This window comes from Rattus norvegicus, chromosome 5 (assembly GCF_021556685.1).
Source record: "Rattus norvegicus strain SHRSP/BbbUtx chromosome 5, alternate assembly SHRSP_T2T, whole genome shotgun sequence".
Classification (NCBI taxonomy): Eukaryota; Metazoa; Chordata; class Mammalia; order Rodentia; family Muridae; genus Rattus; species Rattus norvegicus.
The window spans coordinates 36749710-36768306 of NC_141538.1; the positions used below are offsets into that span (position 1 = coordinate 36749710).

Below are 18597 nucleotides of genomic sequence, written 5' to 3' on the forward strand. Positions count from 1 at the left end.
CCATCAAGTATGCAGTCTGTTTGCCTGTCAGAGAGAGAAGCAGGGAAATCTACTGCACACACGATTGTGGCAAGCTGCCTCATATTCCTCTGGGACAGCTGATATCATAAAATCACATTTGGGAACATAATGATGGCAGATGTTTACATTAAATTATAAGGCATGCTGAGTGAATGCTTATGAGATAATAATATCAAAAATAATCTGTGTAGAAAATAGAATTTGTAAAATTTCCTTCATGAAGAATCTAAACTTTAAAAAATGAAAACCACTGTCGAATCAAGTATTTTTAAATCTGTCTCAAATTCCTACTTTTCCATCATTTAGTAACTTTAGCAGTCTTTCTTATCATTCTTGACAGTTTTATTTCAACAAAAAATATTACTTACAAAATGGCACTTAACATATGTATCTGAAGACAGAAAGGCTCATAAATTTGAGTAGAAAAGTATTAAATACAAAATAAGAAGCAAATAAGGAGAATGAAAATCTTCTAAAAATAGACCAGAGCCGACATTGCAAAAAGTTGCTTATTTCCGAATGGTTTCTGCTCCTTGCATTTTATTTCTTTTCAAATGAACCAGCGGTTATTTATGCTACTCACAAACCATTACTTCTGGAAGTTTGTGCCCGGCCTAGCAAATTTAAGATCAAAGTAGCTTGTTTCTTTGACAGTGCAGTAGTTAAAAGAAATCTACGATAAGTACCTGAGAATGGTCACCAATATTTGACTCTGAGTGGTAATGAAAAATAAAGGTTACAATAGATGTTCAGGATTCTAACTGCAGGCAAAGAATAACTACAGAACATGGGAGTCATGTTACTTAAATGATAAATATTAATTGAATTCTAGCTTTTTAAAATTTTGTCAAGAAAATTTCATTTAAATGGAAGACTTTAATAAGAATACATATCAACAACTATCTGATTTTAACCTAAAGTGCTAATTTACATGAATTAATTAAAGTCATTTATATATGTTTAGCTATATAATATATTAATATATTACTATATTAATTAATAAAATTTAATGACACATACCATACTAATGCCTTAATTCTCTTTGTTTTATTGGTCTTACTAAGGAGCATTCAATTATACAATAAAATTTAATAGTTGATAGCTAAAACTTTTCATTAATATCCTGTATTTAACCTTGTAAATATTCAAAATTCTATAATTTTTAAATTATTTTTCTTTTAGTTATAATTAAATCTGACATTTAGCATCTATATTTTTGAATATCTAAAAATTTTCCATTTTCAAAAACTTTCACAACATCCTTTTATTTACACTGCTGACAAGTGACAGACACAGGTTAGGCAGTCATAAAGTTTGTCAGAAAGTCTGTTAACTTCTCAAAGGAAGATACTTATCTGATAGGAAATATTCTTTTGAAGGGAAATCTGAGATTCACATTCCAGTGACCACATCGGCCTAGAAATCAAATTTCTTTACTTACTGGGTAATACTAGAGACTCTGCAAAAGCAAATCTTCGAAGATCCTTAGTGACTTTATGAATTTAGGTGTTTATTTATGAACTTGTGACATATAGACAAAAGAAACGAAACCATATCCTAAACGATAAGGGGAAATATGTTGATTTAATGTTGATCGAGAGAGGTCTGTAAGTACAGAGAGTAAGTGGTAGGTAAATTTGACATCACTGTATGGAATGGTTCGTATATGCTTGGCCCACAGAGTAGTACTATTAGGAAGTGTAGCTTTGTCAGAGTAGGTGTGTCACAGTGGGCATGGGCTTTAACAGCCTCATCCTAGCTACTTTCAGATGAAGATGTAGAACTCTCAGCAACTCCTGCACCATGCTGCCTGTATAGACACTGCCATGCTCTACCTTGACGATAATGGACTGAATCCTAAACCTGTAAGCCAGCCCCAATTAAATGCTGTGCTTATAAGAGTTACCTTCGTCCTGGTGTCTGAAAAACACCCTGGGTGGTTCAGTAAAAAGCCTAACTAAGACACTATATATGCATTTTAAACCTGATAATTTCAACAACTCTGACTGAGTAGTGACAGTTTACATTAAACAAAGCTAGGAAATCCTCCACATACTGACCTACCCACGATCTCAGAGTTTGTGTTTGGTAGACTTGTTGCCCTCCACTCCTACTTAACTTCAAAGCTGTTAAATATTCCACTAACAAGCCTACAACAACCTAACCAAAAGAGAAAGTCTTTTTGACAATATTTTAATCCTTTGAGAGTTTCTTGACGAATATATAGATATTGATCAAAAATTCAGCCAGTAAATATTGTGTGCTAAGTTTTGCACAAATGTGCAGTATTTTAATTATTTTTACTAATTCATTAATTTACTTTATATCCTGGCAGCATTTTCCCTCTTTCCTCTCCCCATCCACTCTTCCTTCCTTTCTCTTCAGAAAAGAGGAGGCTTCCCATGGATATCAACTAGTCTATGCATATCAAGTTGCAGTAAGACTAGCCACATCTTCTATTTGCACTACATAAGGCAGCCCACTTAGGGGAAAGAGAGCCAACAGCAGGCAGTAGGGTCAGAGACAACCCCTGCCCCTGCTGTTAGGAGTCCCACTTGAAGACCAAGCTGCACAACTGTTACTTATCTTCAAAGGGCCTAAGTCAGTTATCTGAATGTTCTCTGGTTGGCAGTTCAGTCTCTGTGATCCCTAGTTAATCCTGTAGGTTTTCTTGTGGTGTTCTTGACTGCTCTGACTTTATAATCCTTCCTCTGCCTCTTCCACAGGACTACCTAAGTTCCACCTAATGTTTGGTTGTGAGTCTGTGTATCTGTTTCCCTTAGTGCTAGGGAAATTGCCATCAGAAATTTAATATTTTTCTTTAAAGATGTGTAAAGAATTATGTTGTGATTTTGGGGGGTATTGGGCTGAATTTGTCTTAAAAAATAGAATCTCACCAAATAACCTTTAGCTGTCCTAAAACTCACTTGGAAGAACAGACTGCCCACAAACTGACAGAAATCCACCTGTCTCTGTCTCCTGGGTGCTGCAATTAAGGCGTATGTAACCGTGTTTGCCTCTTAGGTTTTATGCGATGAAAATCACACATTCCTCAATTTGTGTTCTTATCTCTTCCGTTCTTAGCTTTTCTTGGAACTTACGATCATTTTTGTTTGTTTGAAATATCTTATTTTAAAATACGTCTTCAAGTAAGATAAATTTTTATTATTCCCTATCCTTTTAATCTCTCCAGCTTCTCCCAACGTCCTTCCCTCTAACCTATCCCATGCTTCTTATTACTCTCAAGCTGATAACTTTTAAAAACAAACTATAAAAGTTTTCATTGAATAGCAGATATTGAATTTTTAACTGTATGAATAAATTTATAATATAATACTTATTTTGATCTGTTATTTAAATGTAATTAAAAACTATCTTTGATAATTTCTTTTAAAAATGTAATATATATTTTATTGGTTATTTTATTTATTTCCATTTTAAATGTTACCCCTTCCCAGTTTCCCCTCTGCAAACCTCCTATCCCATCCCCCTTCCCTAGTGCTTCTATGAAGGAACTCCCCCACCCATCCACTCCTGACTCATCACCCTAGAATTCCCCTATGCTGGGGCATCAAGTCTTCACAGGCCTACGGGTCTCGGGCCTCACCACCCATAGATGCCAAAAAGGCAATCCTCTGCTACATATGCATCTACAGTCATGGGTCCCTCCATGTGTTACTTTTTGTTGGTGGCCTAGTTCCTAAAGGCTCGGGGGTGGGGGTGGGGGTTGGTTGATCGATTTTCTTGTTCTTCCTATGGTATTGCAAACCCCTTCAGCTCCTTCAGTCCTTCCCCTAACTCCTCCAGTGGGGACTCTGTGCTCAGTCCAATGGTTGACTGCAACTATTGGTCAAGCTCTGGTAAAGCCTATCAAGAGACAGCCATACCAGGCTCCTTTCAGCAAGTGCTTTTTGCATCAGCAATAGTGTCTAGGTTTGGTCTCTGCAGATGGGATAGATCTTTAGGTGGCGCAGTCTCTGAATGGCCTTTCCTTCGGTCTCTTCCATTCTTTGTCCCTGCACTTCCTTTAGACAGGAACAATTCTGGGTTAATATTTTTGTGATGAGTGTGTGGTCTCATCCCTCAATCAAGGGCCATGCCTAACCACTGGATATGTTCTCTACAGGTTTTCTCTCCCCTTTCTTGGGTATTTCAGTTAATTCTGACTTGATGATACTGCATTTGCCTCTTCCAATACAGTGTCAATGAGGTCAATCTTTTCCCCTTCGACCAGAACATGCCAATGTCATTTTAGATACAGTCAAAATCTTTATTCTGCATCACAGATCAATAATATCTATGGGAGTCAGGCATGTTGATTACAATGTAAGCCGAAAGCTACCTCTTACATAAAAATAAAGTGAGTTGAATATAAATCACTCAAATACAAACTAAAGAATAAACATGTCACCTCAGTTTTGTCATGTGAAATTTCTAACTCATTAAGATGCAGAAGGAATTATGTTGCTGTCCTTAATAAACACACAGAATTGTAAGCACTGACACTTATTCAATTTATATTCCCTTGAATTTTGACCACAATACCCAGAGGCAAGGCCATGGTTTCCCATAATGTTTTTGGTCTTTAACATTTCATCCTATAAACCAACAGCAAATGCTTCTAAGGTTTTTGTTTTATTTTGCTTTATTATTTTCAAGGACATTTAAATACATTTCAAATTATATTCAGTAGTGTTTATTCCTAACAGGAAAATAGTAGTCATGGTCTACTGTATAAAGTCTTGTTCATTTAAAACAAAAAAAAAAAACCTGATTATTCATTTAAATAGATGGAAAACATTGAACCAATAGTAAAACATTTACATCATATAGCTTTTAAGAAACAGTATTCTGATCCCCTGAAGTGGTTACCTGTTCAAGACTTAGGCACAGAAGACAAGAAATCAAGGGACAGAAAAATTAAGAGGCATGCTGAAAATAGCTGATTGGGACTTTCACAATTCAGCACCTGCTTTTTGTTTCCTGTAAGATGAGCTAAATTGCTTTCATAAACAAAACACAAGTTTAAACCACCTATGTTCTTACAGCACAGCTGTGTGGAGATCTAGTTGTCCTGGCTTCCTATCTAATCGGCATGTATTTTAAGTGATAACTATTTTATACTGTTCTTCATAAACTTGTTGTAGAGAACAGGAGATATAGGTATATGTCACTTGTTTCATGTGTGCAATGAATAAACACGTTATAACTCCTAAAAAAAAAGAAGGAAAGAAACAGTATTCTGAGATATCTCCCTAGCCTCCAAAGATCACAGATGTGATGACCTGAGTTTTCATTCTCGGAATCCATACAAAGCTTGATACTATTCCCAGAGACTTGTATTCTGAATGCTCCCATAATGAGATGATAGAAGAGATCAGGAAAACCGTGGAAGCTTGCAGGTGAGCTAGCTGAGCTTACACAGAGGCAAAAAGAGACTTTGTCTCAAGGTAAAATAGGAAAGCAACATCTGAGGTTATTTCATGACCTAGCCAAAAAAGCCATTGCATGTAAACCCTGCCATCAAACATGTGAGCAAACATACCCAAATGTGTGCACAAGCATCCTAATGTACATGCAAATATACACATCATATGTGTAGACTGAATAGAAAAAAAAGGTTAACAGAATAATGAGATTTTCAATTTAAAACGTCAACAATGTTTTCTCGTAAGTTAAAACTACTAATGCACATATTGTGAAGTACAGAATGCCCCTGCTGGAGAGCCATGGTTGAGCTGAGCTGAGGAAAGGCTTACTCTCAGTAGCTGACATGGGGGCATTGCAACCACAGTTTCTTTCCTAATTAGACATGAGATGAAAGGGAAGGAAGGATGCGGGAAGTCTGAGCATAGTCAGTTGAGTGGCCCCTTTATAAGATCCCTTCTATTGTTTGAAGATCTCCTGTTTTAATGGCGACCGTATAGGGTAGAAGAAAAAGGAGAACGTGTGCTGTGAAGCCATTTTTTGTCTTTCCTTTCTTCATAATTTGTCAAAAATTAAGACATTAGGTGAGGCACTTACTTTAAAGTTTTTTGATTTAAAATGATCGATCCTGGAGAAAATGTGTATCTTATTATGGCATTTTCCAAAAACATAGTTAAATATAACATCTGCGTGGCTTCTCAACACAGTACTGTGCTGTGTCTGTTGGCTCAGGTGGGCTATTCATTGTAATAATAATTTTCTAGCTTTGCTCTCAAGATTCAAAATTGATACGGTCCACATTGTTTACATAGTCTTCATTGTTGTTTTGCTAGATATGTGGTCCTGTGTATGATATCTCTTGCACTTTAAGCATGGAGCTTTGCACTAATAGCCATTTAGTCAACACTTCAAATTGTTTTCAGATGCTGTATATGACATGTCAATATTTTGTTTCTTGTGATTTCTCATAGCTTAGAGTGACTGTCAGCTTGTAAACTGTTAACTAAGTAATATGATAAAGACAAAGGCTAGGAAACTTTGGCAATACAGTAGAATCACATTATTCAGGCAGGGTGCTCCCACAGAAAAGATCAAAATAAATATTGAAGGGATCATCTTTTTGTTAAGTAGCTGGTGCATGGTGTGAGGATGACGTAAGCAAGCCACGTTGACAGGAGCCTTTCAATAAATATATATATGTACTGGAATTTTTCTTGGTGTGTGATTAAAATAAACTTTAGAAGAATTTTCTAATTACCTTGAGAAAAATAAATGAAAGGGACAACCTAGAGGCAAGCTAGCGAGAAAGGAGATTTGCAGTAATACAAGCAACAGAATTGTCATTAAATCCCTAAGGAGAATGTCTAGAAGACAGCATAGTTCATTGGCTAAAAGCCAGGATGCTGATTCAAAAGCTTGGAGGTTCATGTAGGTGTTATACTTTGTATAGAATTCGGATGCTCCAAGTTCATAAAGAAGCTGTCTCATTCAGTTAGAAGAAAAGCTGAAATGTGTTAATTGAGCTCGAGGGAACAAAGACTTGATAACCCACAGCACAGGAACTGCACATACTTCCCTGACTGTTTCTCATCCATTCATAGCTCAGTCCTTCCTTTGCCCTACTCTCTTTCAGTCCAGCTTCCTTACTCAGTCAATCCCTCCTCCTCACCCTTGTTTTAGAGTTGCGAGTGAAAATGGAAAATGAGGCATAAAGTAATTGCTTATAAAAGACAAAACGGAAAAACGTTGTTATTACTGACAAAAGAACTGGCCTTCAAGGAACAATTACTAGAGAAAGAAACAAGATTTATTATCTGATCAATGGAATAAGTTTTATTTACCCTGCCTGAATAAAATTAATACAAAGTTGGGTGGTGATGGTTTTAATTGCCAAGTTGACAACTTGGAATCCCCTGGGTAAAGAGATTCAGTGAGGGGCTGTGTGTTTCATAAATTTCCCTAAAGGCATGTGTGTGCGGAGATGTCTAGATCACTTGGTAATAAATGTGAAAACACAAACCCTCTATGGGCAGCATCATTTCCTGGGCTTGGAGTTTGAACTGTTAAGTGTAAAGAGTGGCCTGAATACAGTGAGCATGAATGTGCTCACTTCACTTTCTGCTCTTGACTGCTCTTGACTCTAGCTCTCTCTCTCTCTATATATATATATATAGAGAGAGAGAGAGCTTATATAGGGGTATTGGGAGGGGAGTTGAGAAGGTAGTAGAGACAGAGAAAGGCAGAGGGGGAGAAGGCAAGGCGAGGGAGAAGAGAGAAAGAGAGATAAAGGAGTAGAGAAGTAGAGACCAGTCATAAGCATGTGGAGAGGGGATAGGGAATGAGGAGAAAGGGGGAAAGGACAAGAGGAAAGATTGAGAGCCATGACCAGTTATTTCATGTTCCTAGTTTCCCCAGGATGGAAATCTGGAGTTGTGGGCTGAAATAAACCATTTCTCCCATGAGTTACCTTTTTGTCAGGATATCAGATTGTGACCAAGTGAAACTCGGATAGAGGTCATAGGTAGATGTCAGCCTTTCAGTTATAAGTTAACTGCTGAAAATCCTCCATAGTATATACTATTTGGTTTCCAGAGCCACTGACATTGGCACTAGGGAGACCCAGTTTGTTCACCTGTGTTCTTTCTTTCCATATCTCTGTCTCTCCATTTCTGAAATTTCTATTATTTCAACCCTCAGCTTTGTATCTTCTTCCTCTTTTTGACCACTTTTTCCTATTCCTACAAGTGGTCCCTTTGTAAAACACATTTCTTTTTAGAAGTCGAGCTGTTGTTTCTCTGTAATTGCTATATAATTCTCATGTGGTCCTAAATTGTCAAATGCCACTTTAGGCTTATAGCCTACAGGTTATTATAATTATAATGACAAATACAACTATGTCTTCTTGCTTGTTTATAGATGTATATCCCTAATATCTCATACTCTTAATTTGAATTTGGAGCTCTCACCTATCCACAGTCTTATTTTCTTATTCAATAATACTCATATTTTCTTGTCTATCTGCATAAAGCATGGCTTGAGAATAATCTATGATATCTCTGTTTCATCCCGTAACCAAGTCATCCCATTAATTCCAACTTCAAAATACAACATGAGTGCATTTCTCCTTTCCTCTTCACTCTTTTGCATTTTTGGTCAAACTGACTAAACCATTTTATATAATTGTCAGTTACTTTCTACCTCTTTGAACATAAAAAAATAAAATAAAATAAAATCCAAACTCCTGTGGAAGTCCCTGTCCTCACTTGTACCTTACCATCTCAGTTGCACCTGCTTTTTGCTTAACCATACAGTAAACTTTGTCCCATTGTACCATTGGCTTTCAACATTTCAGTCATGTAAAACAGCCTTCACTAATCTATTATCTTTGAATTTATATATACATCAATATTGATTAGAGATTGTTATGAAATATACTCCCAACATTGGGAAGGTGAAGACACGTATTTCTGGAGTGACCACTAGCCAGTCAGCTTAGCCTACTTCACTAATCCCCAGACCAATGAGAGACTGACTTTCATAAGACAAGGTGGACAGTCCATAAAAAATGACAGATGCTGTTGACCTCTGGCCTCCATGTGCACATGCATGTGCAAACACAAGTGGCAAATGATACCCCTTCAGACACCTCTACATTCATACCTACGAAAGAATGAATGCTGATCTTAACTGCATTCAGTGCAAAATTGCCCCTAATATTTCTCCATCATAGTAATGTCCTTTTATTCAACATGATCATTTTTCTCTCTTCAAAATTGTTTTATTTGTTATTTTGTTTGATTTAAGTTAGTTTCCCCTACTCCTCATCCCCTCACTAGATGGTGAGCCTTATGACACAGGAAATGTTGCCAGCCTTGTTTACTCCTGTGCCTCTAGTGCACACATCAGAGGACAGGGAAAGTTAGTTATCTGATGGACTCATTTAGTTAATTTATTCTTACAAGAGATTGGTTTTTTGTTTATATTTTTCTGTCAAGAACACTTGTGAAAAGACCCCAAACAAGTTTTTTGAAAATTAAAATTCATCATGTTCCTTCCCTGATGTGACTACCTTGAAGGCTTTACCAATGCACTGCAAATGCTGGGCTCTTAGTGTTATTTCCTTGCTCATTGTACTCCAGTGATCTTTCAGTTCACTGATATACCCAATTCCTCTTGCTGAAAGGGCTCTTCATGGTGTTCTCTGCACAGGAATCTAGACATGTAGCATGGATATTCTAATGTATTATAATGCTTGTCTGAGGGGGAGATTGAAATTTTATAAAAAGAAGTAAATCATAACATTTGTTGGCAATGACATAATCACACTAATTTATAAATCTCAATCCCAAAGGGGATGGCTGATCAAAAAGCTGTTCAGCAGAAAGGAGGGGGGTAATTCTTTGAGGGAAAGGATGTATCTTGGTAATACTGTAAGTCTACAGTACAGGCATTCTTTTTTTTTTTTTTTCGGGGCTGGGGACTGAACCCAGGGCCTTGTGCTTCCTAAGGAAGTGCTCTACCACTGAGCTAAATCCCCAACCCCACTACAGGAATTCTTAATCTGGCTCTTACAGACTTGCTTTTGTGATTTTTAGTAGCCACTTTCCTTTTCTCTGTGACAGAAATCCTGACAGATAACTTATAGGAAGAAATGTGATTTTGACTTGTGGTTTCAATGGGATTCCAGTCCCTCCTAGAGTGAAGGAAAGGCAGAACAGATAGAAGAACTGTGTGCCAGTGCTATTCATACCTTAGTGGGCAGGCAGCAGAGCAGAGCGGGCCTGCCTCTAGGGAACTATGGCAACTGACCAGTCCCTATCCTCCAAAGGTACCAAAACCTTCAGATAACAAGATAAGAACCCATGGTGAAAAGCACAATCAATATTTATACTAAGAAACGAGAAACAAATATAAATATTAATGTGTTGTTGAAGACACAAGAAATCAAGATCAAAAACAAACTCTACAGGGCAAAGGAACAATATAACATGTCTTCCTAGTTGCTCAAAAAAGTAACTACTTTAATTGGTCAATTTAATCTACAAAGAAGATTGAATATACTAGCTGTATTCTAATGCTGTGAAGAGACATTATGACAAATACAACTCTGATAGAGGAAAGGATTTAATTTTGAGTGTGCAGGTTGAGGGCCTTAGTCCATTATCATCATGGCAAGAAGCATGGTAGCATGCAGGAAAATATGGAGCTAGGAAAATAGCTGAAGGATTTTTTTTTATTAAATTGGTTATTTCTTATTTACATTTATTTTTAGATTTTTTATCATATATTTCTTTATGTACATTTCAAAGGTTATTTCCCTTCCCAGTTTTCTGTCCATAAGCCCCCATTCCCTCCCCTCCCCATCCCCCATATGGGCATTCCCCCTATACATCCCCCTTACTTCCCTCCCCCATATTCCCCTGCACTGGGGTTCCAACCTTGGCAAGACCAAGGGCTTTCCCTTCCATTGGTGCCCCAACAAGGCTATTCTCTGCTACATATGCAGTTGGAGCCCTGGGTCAGTCCATGTTTAGTCTTTCAGTAGTGGTTTAGTCCCTGAAGCTCTGGGTGGTTGGCATTGTTGTTTTTATGGGGTTGCAAGCTCCTTCAACTCTTTCAATACTTCCTCTAATTCCCCCCAAGGGGGTCCTGTTCTCAGTTCGGTGGTTTGCTGCTAGCACTGACCTCTGTATTGGACATACTCTGGAAGTGTCTCTCAGGAGAGATCTGTATCCAGTCCCTTTCCATGCAATTTTTAGCTTCATCAATCTTATCTAGTTCTGGTGGCTGTATATAAATGGACTACATGTGGGTCAGGCTCTGAATGGCCATTCCTTGAATCACTGCTCTAAACTTTGCTTCCATATCCCCTCCTGTGAATATTTTTTCCCCTTTTAAGAAGGAGTGGGAGCATCTGCATTTTGGTCATCCTTCTCTGGAGCTTCCTGTGGCTGTAGATTGCATCTTGGGTAATTTGAGCTTTTTGACTAATATCCACTTATCAATGTGTGGATACCAAATGTGATTTTCTGTGATTGAGTAACCTCACTCAGGATGATATTTTCTGGTTCCATCCATTTGCCTATGAATTTCATGTAAGTCATTGCTTTTGAAGATTAGTAGTACTCCATTGTGTAGATGCACTACATTTTTTAATCCATTCCTATTCCAATTTTCTAGACAGATATCAAGTACCACAGTTAAATCAGGAACAAATAAATCATCTAAATAACCCCATAACTCCTAAAGAAATAGAAGCAATTTATTAAAAGTCTCCCAACCAAAAAGAGCCCACGCCCAGCTGGGTTCAGTGCAAAATTCTATCAGACCTTCACAGAAGGCCTCATACCAATACTGTCTAAACTGTTCCACAAAATTGAAACAGATAGAGCACTACCAAATTCATCCTATGGAGCCGCAATTACTCTTATACCAAAACCACACAAAGACGCAACAAAGAAAGAGAACGTCAGACCAATTTCCCCTATGAATATTGATACAAAAATACTCAATAAAATTCTTGCAAAAAGAATCCAAGAACACATCAAAACAATCATCCATCATGATCAAGTAGGCTTCATCCTGGGGATGCAGGGATGGTTTAATATACGGAAATCCATCAATGTAATCCACTATATAAACAAACTGAAAGATAAAAACCACATGGTCATTTCATTAGAGGCTGAGAAAGCATTTGAAAAAGTTCAACATCCTTTCATGATAAAAGTCCTGGAAAGATCAGAAATTCAAGGCCCATATCTAACAAAGTAAAACCAATATACAGCAAACCAGTAGCTAACATCAAACTAAATGGAGAGAAACTTGAAGCAATCCCACAAAAATCAGGGACTAGACAAGGCTGCCCAGTCTCTACGTACTTATTCAATATAGAACTCGAAGTCCTAGTCAGAGCAATCAGACAGCGAAAAGAGGTCAAAGGGATACAAATTGGAAGGGAAGAAATCAAAATATGGCTTTCTGCCATTATTGTTTTTATTGAAGACCAGTCTTACTCCATGGGATCTGATATGATTCATGGGATTATTTCTATCTTCCTGTATCTGTTGAGGCCTGTTTTGTGACTGATTATATGGTCAATTTTGGAAAAGGTTCCATGATGTTCTAAGAAGAAGTTATATCTTTTTATTTTAGGATGGAATGTTCTATAAACATCTACATTTCAAATGTTATTCCCTTTCCCAGTCTCCTGTCTGTCAGCCCCCTAACCCCTCCCTGCTTCTATATGGTTGTTCCCCTCCCCATCCATCCCCCATTACCCACCCCCCCCAACAATCCCTTACACTGGGGAAGGTTTTACATCCTGATCCTCAGACAAAATGTCAAGAGTCACTGGGCCTGACATAGGTATTTTGAACCCCAAAGTAACCCTCAGAGACACACCTCCAAGAAGGCCACAACTACTCCAATGGGGCCAAACCTCCTAATTGTTCTGATATTTCTCAAAGAGTTCACTACCTGAGAACTGTACTTGCAAATATATAAGTCTATGGTGGTGATTTTCATTAAAAACATCACAGTGAAGGATCATTTAGTTGAAGTACTGATGATCCTAAAAGTGAAAGTCTCAGTTAAATGTCAAGTTAAAATTAACTTTCAGTGATGTAAGAAATGGTTGCTGTTGGAGAACCTTGCTATTAAGGTAGCCATCTCCCCTGATCAGATTGCTTTTTGAGTTCTGCATAAATTGGGGAACACCTTTTCTCAGTGGTGCCTCCCTGTCTCTGCCTGTCTTTGACTGGAGAATGTCCCTGAATATGGATGCCTGGCCTTGTCTGGCCTTGTCTGAAAAATCACCTTGTTTAGAGCTCTCTGCAAGCCTCCATAACTTAGCAGACAGGTCCCACCACTCTGGCTTTCCACCCACCTAATAATCAGTGCTGTATTATAACCAATCAGCCCTTTGTACTGGTACCCCTAAAAATGCCCTTAACTCTAAAATAATAAATATTCCCTATCTCTGAAACAATTGATTTATCTTACTAAATTGGTTATGGATGCAGTATGCCAAAAGAGTGATGTGTGAGAGGTATGTTTTCTTTAGACAATTTACAAATATCAGCATAATTGACTAAAGTCTACCTGCTGTTTTTATATTCTACTCTGCAATTTTGAACAGTTTAGGGTTAAATTTTCTTTGTTCTTTGTTTAATCCATAAGTTTTATAATTCTAATAAGTGCAGAGTCAAAAGAGGAGAGCTTTGTTTGACAAAAGCTACTTGGAAATGCCTACATAATAAAAGGAATTTATCAACCCACTGGGAATGCTCTAATAGAGTAGATGTTATCATCACAAAATCAAATAGGTACAATATATAAAAAGCACAGAAAAATGCTAGCAATTTATAGATGTGGGATCTTTGATAAACCAGGAAAAGAATCTTTGACATAAAATGGTTTCCTTATATCTAAGCTATAAATTTAGTTTTTAATTTAACACACATATTTATACCATACTATTAAGAAGTAGTTTTCGTTTATGTTTAGATTAACTGTTATATTTAGACTACTTAGGTACTTATTCACTATATCTGTCTTTGAAAAACCCCATTATTGTTTGAGCCAGAATATCAATATTCTAGGTGTAAAAATGACTGATTTATTTCCAGGAGCTCTTGCATAGTCATATCCATGCACTAAGCTGACAGGTATCTTGTGATTGATGTTTTACTAATTCATTCTATATCTACACTTATGTTATACAGGTAACAAATACTGGGTGTTCAAAGACACAACTCTTCAACCTGGATACCCTCATGACTTGATTACCCTTGGAAATGGAATCCCCCCTCATGGTATTGATTCTGCCATATGGTGGGAAGATGTTGGCAAAACCTATTTCTTCAAAGGCGACCGGTCAGTATGTAGGTGGCATGTTAGCCGTAAACTAATGACTGGAAAATCAGGGTTCCTATTCAGAGATAGACATTCATAGTGAATGATGACATGTATATATATATATATATATATATATATATATATATATATATACATATATATATATAAACAAAAGAGTTAGTGTGGCAGAAATATTGTCACAGTGTATTTTATATAACATATTTACAGTTAATTTAATTACTACATTTAATAATATAACTGCTGTTCTCACTGTCTTCACTGCCCTCACTGCTGCTCTCACTGCTCTCTCACTGTTGCTCTCACTGCTGTTCTCACTGCTTCTCTCACTGCCCTCACTGCCCTCACTGCTCTCTCACTGCTCCTTTCACTGCCCTCACTGCTGCTCTCACTGCTCTCTCCGTGTTGCTCTCACTGCTCTTCTCACTGCTGCTCTCACTGCCCCCACTGCCCTCACTGCTGCTCTCACTGCTCTCTCACTGCTCTTCTCACTGCCCTCACTGCCCTCACTGCCCTCACTGCTGCTCTCACTGCTCTCTCCCTGTTGCTCTCACTGCTACTCTCACTGCTCTCTCCCTGTTGCTCTCACTGCTGTTCTCACTGCTGCTCTCACTGCCCTCACTGCCCTCACTGCCCTCACTGCTGCTCTCACTGCTCTCTCACTGCTCCTCTCACTGCCCTCACTGCCCTCACTGCCCTCACTGCTGCTCTCACTGCTCCTCTCACTGCTGTTCTCACTGCTGCTCTCACTGCTCTCTCCCTGTTGCTCTCACTGCTGTTCTCACTGCTGCTCTCACTCTGCCCTCACTGCCCTCACTGCTGCTCTCACTGCTCTCTCCCTGTTGCTCTCACTGCTGTTCTCACTGCTGCTCTCACTGCCCTCACTGCCCTCACTGCTCTCTCACTGCTCCTCTCACTGCCCTCACTGCTGCTCTCACTGCTCTCTCCCTGTTGCTCTCACTGCTGTTCTCACTGCTGCTTTCACTGCCCTCACTGCCCTCACTGCTCTCTCACTGCTCCTTTCACTGCCCTCACTGCTGCTCTCACTGCTCTCTCCCTGTTGCTCTCACTGCTACTCTCACTGCTCTCTCCCTGTTGCTCTCCCTGCTGTTCTCACTGCTGCTCTCACTGCCATCACTGCCCTCACTGCTGCTCTCACTGCTCTCTCACTGCTCTTCTCACTGCCCTCACTGCCCTCACTGCTGCTCTCACTGCTCTCTCACTGCTGCTCTGTCTGCCTCTCCCACTGCCGCACTCAGTGTTGTTCTCACTACTCTCTCACTGCTCTCGTTGCTGCTCTCATAGCTTTTCCCAATGCTACCCTCTCATTTTTGCTGTTCCTCTAATCTCTAACCTGAAATATTAATTTTTCACAAAGGATTTACTTTCAAATGCTATAATATACAGATTTATAAAAGTTTTATGTGGTGTTCTCTTCATAGCTGTTACTAACTCTTCATTGTACATCTTCATTGATGAACTGGTTTGTTGATTATATTGTCACATATCTAAAAATTCAATGTTAATTAAACCTAGAGCTTGTGTGTTTTATTCAGGGTTATACCTCAGGACCATATTTACATTTATGTATAGATATGTATATCATTTTGGGTGACATCCTTATGAACTGTTAGTCTATTATATAGTTTAAGCACTTAGCATGATTATTAACTTTATCATATTGAATAGTCATTTTACCATCTGATGGATATGGAGAATAATACATTGAAGAAGACAGAGAATAATGTTTAGGTCAGTTGTTCTTCCAATGATTACAATCAGTAATTTATTTAAAAGTTAGTAACAGGTGCACAGGAAGTTACCATCATTTAATGAAAATACAAATGCATGCATGAGTGACTTTTTCACGCAGGTATTGTTGTGATTGTCCAATCTTAGGTATTGGAGATATAGTGAAGAAATGAAAACCATGGACCCTGGCTATCCCAAGCCCATCACCATCTGGAAAGGAATCCCTGAATCACCTCAGGGAGCTTTCGTCCACAAGGAAAATGGTACACAGTGCACACACTACTCAACTGCTATGTTTTCTGTTTTAATATCACCATTTAATGTTAAAACAAGTAATTTGAAAGTGCCATGCTAGTGATAGCTATTTACATTTAGTTTTGTTCTCCTTGGGAATTTACATTTAATTCACACCCTGAATGGTTTTAAATTTGATTTTTATTATTTCAATTCATTGGAAGGAAACATAAAAAGTAGTTTACTATTGAAGATTAAATACATTTTAGTAACCTGATATACTACTTACCGATTAAAATTCCTAAAAATACCATAATAACAAATGTATGTGGAACAGGATTTCTTCCCAAAGACACTGTCCTAAGTTTAGCCAATTACAATAGCACTTTCTGGTAATCATGTGTAACAGAAGACTCTCCTCAACACAATAGGTAGACCGAGTATATTGATATCATCATAAGAAACAACATAGAAGGCTTATACACTATGTTTATAATCATACAGCAAAGAAGACAGGACAATAAAATGTTTTCTCTCATTCACTCTTTCATTACTATCAAAATTTACTGTTAGAAATCTCCTAATAGTGAGTATATGTTAATTAATATATTTAAAACTAAATTACAGGTTTTATTGTTATTCTCAATTAGGTGAAATATCTCATTTCTATTATCTAAATATAAAATTTATTTTTTTCTTTTCACCCATGAAATGTCTTCCTGATGTCATATGAATGCTTACTATGTGCCAACTATTATACACAAATTTATTTAATTGTCTGGCTTCTTTAATCAGTACTCATCTGTGCTAAATAGCTTACTGCTGAACATAATTTAGACATATTTCTAAAACTTGATTCCAAACCATTTAACCACTCTTAAATGTGCTCTAATACACTCTCTAAAACAAAACAAAACAAAAACGTTAACAAATTTTCCACATTACATTGACATGATCAGTGACCTGTTGTATATTTCTAATTTCTCACTTGTTCCAAACTGAGGAAATGCTAAATATAGCTTCTTAAAGAGCTGTGTTATTAAGTGAGACTCTAGTAATTGTAATATTTCTGTTTCCTTTTTGTTGTTGCTGTTGTTATTGTTATTGCCTCTTTTCCTCTTCACTTTTATCCTGCCCTAAGTAACTATAGTAATCAAAATTCTATTCGCTCAGACCAACTAAATTGTGTGATTTCTTCTTAGCCATTATTCTTCAACTCTATTTCAAAAAGCTTGGAAGATTTTTAACACTCCTAAAACTATCGCAGAAAATTAAATTCTCCTTAAAAGTTATTCCTACATTCTATACAAATCAAATATTTTATTTATGTTTCCAGTTTTAGTTTACCTATATCCAAACTATTTTTCACGTTTGTGGTTCAGTGTGCAGCCCTGTGTTTACCTGTTAAAATAATTCTGTTTTTCGGTTCTGTTGATTAATTATCCACCTCACTATGCCCTGTTAAAATCTCCAAATACAACTCACACACGTATTTTACACAAATCAGTATATTCATTAGTATTTATTGGGTACAAATTAATTTTACCTAAGAAAAAATAAAAGAACAGAAAATAGATACAGTGCCTATGGCAATAATGTACCACTGAGGTAGACTGCCTCATTACTTTGTGAGGCCAAAACGATAAAAAAAAATGATCTCATAAGGTCTGAACTAATGAAAACAATATAAAGTACATTGCACTGCCATTGATTTCTCTCTTAAAAGTTTCCTCATAAGAAGCATAACACAGGAATCGAAGAGCACAGGTATTTTTTAGCGAGTGAACAGCTGAGGAAGTCATCAACTGATATTTAAGAAGTAAAGATGATAAACCTAAATTTTTACAGTCGATTAGTGCAGAATCAAAATTTGACAAATGTCTTGCAAAGATTTCAGACTTCCTCTTTTACACCTACTGACCAGCTTTTATTCTAACAAGTATAGTTGGTAAGTGTAAATTCTGTTTCCATGCTTAGGGTCTCCTGCTGTAATGTTTGAACTGTAGATGTGTTAGTATGGATGGGGCTTCTTCTGAACTTTGCCTTTTTGTCCATTACCTTATAGTAATTAGCGCTAAAAGTTAGAGATAAGGACACTTATAGACATGAGTTTGTCCTTTATAACCATTAGCAGTACTCTCACCTAGTTTGACTATCTAATTATAAACAATGATATTGTTCATCTCTGATCATCTCATAGTCTGTGATTTTATGGGTGGTCTGGATTTCTCATCCAAACTTGCTGGATAAGTACACCGTGTCTCACTAGACTGATCAAACACTAGTTCT

The 18597-nt window shown here is 37.4% G+C and overlaps 1 protein-coding gene across 1 annotated transcript in view; it reads left to right on the plus strand.

Moving 5' to 3' along the window:
• The window catches only part of Mmp16 (matrix metallopeptidase 16), a 244950-nt gene that overhangs the window by 215049 nt on the left and 11304 nt on the right, over positions 1-18597 (plus strand). Inside the window, 2 exon segments of the mRNA NM_080776.4 lie at positions 14172-14322; positions 16222-16337. Coding sequence (NP_542954.2) covers positions 14172-14322; positions 16222-16337 — 267 coding nt within the window.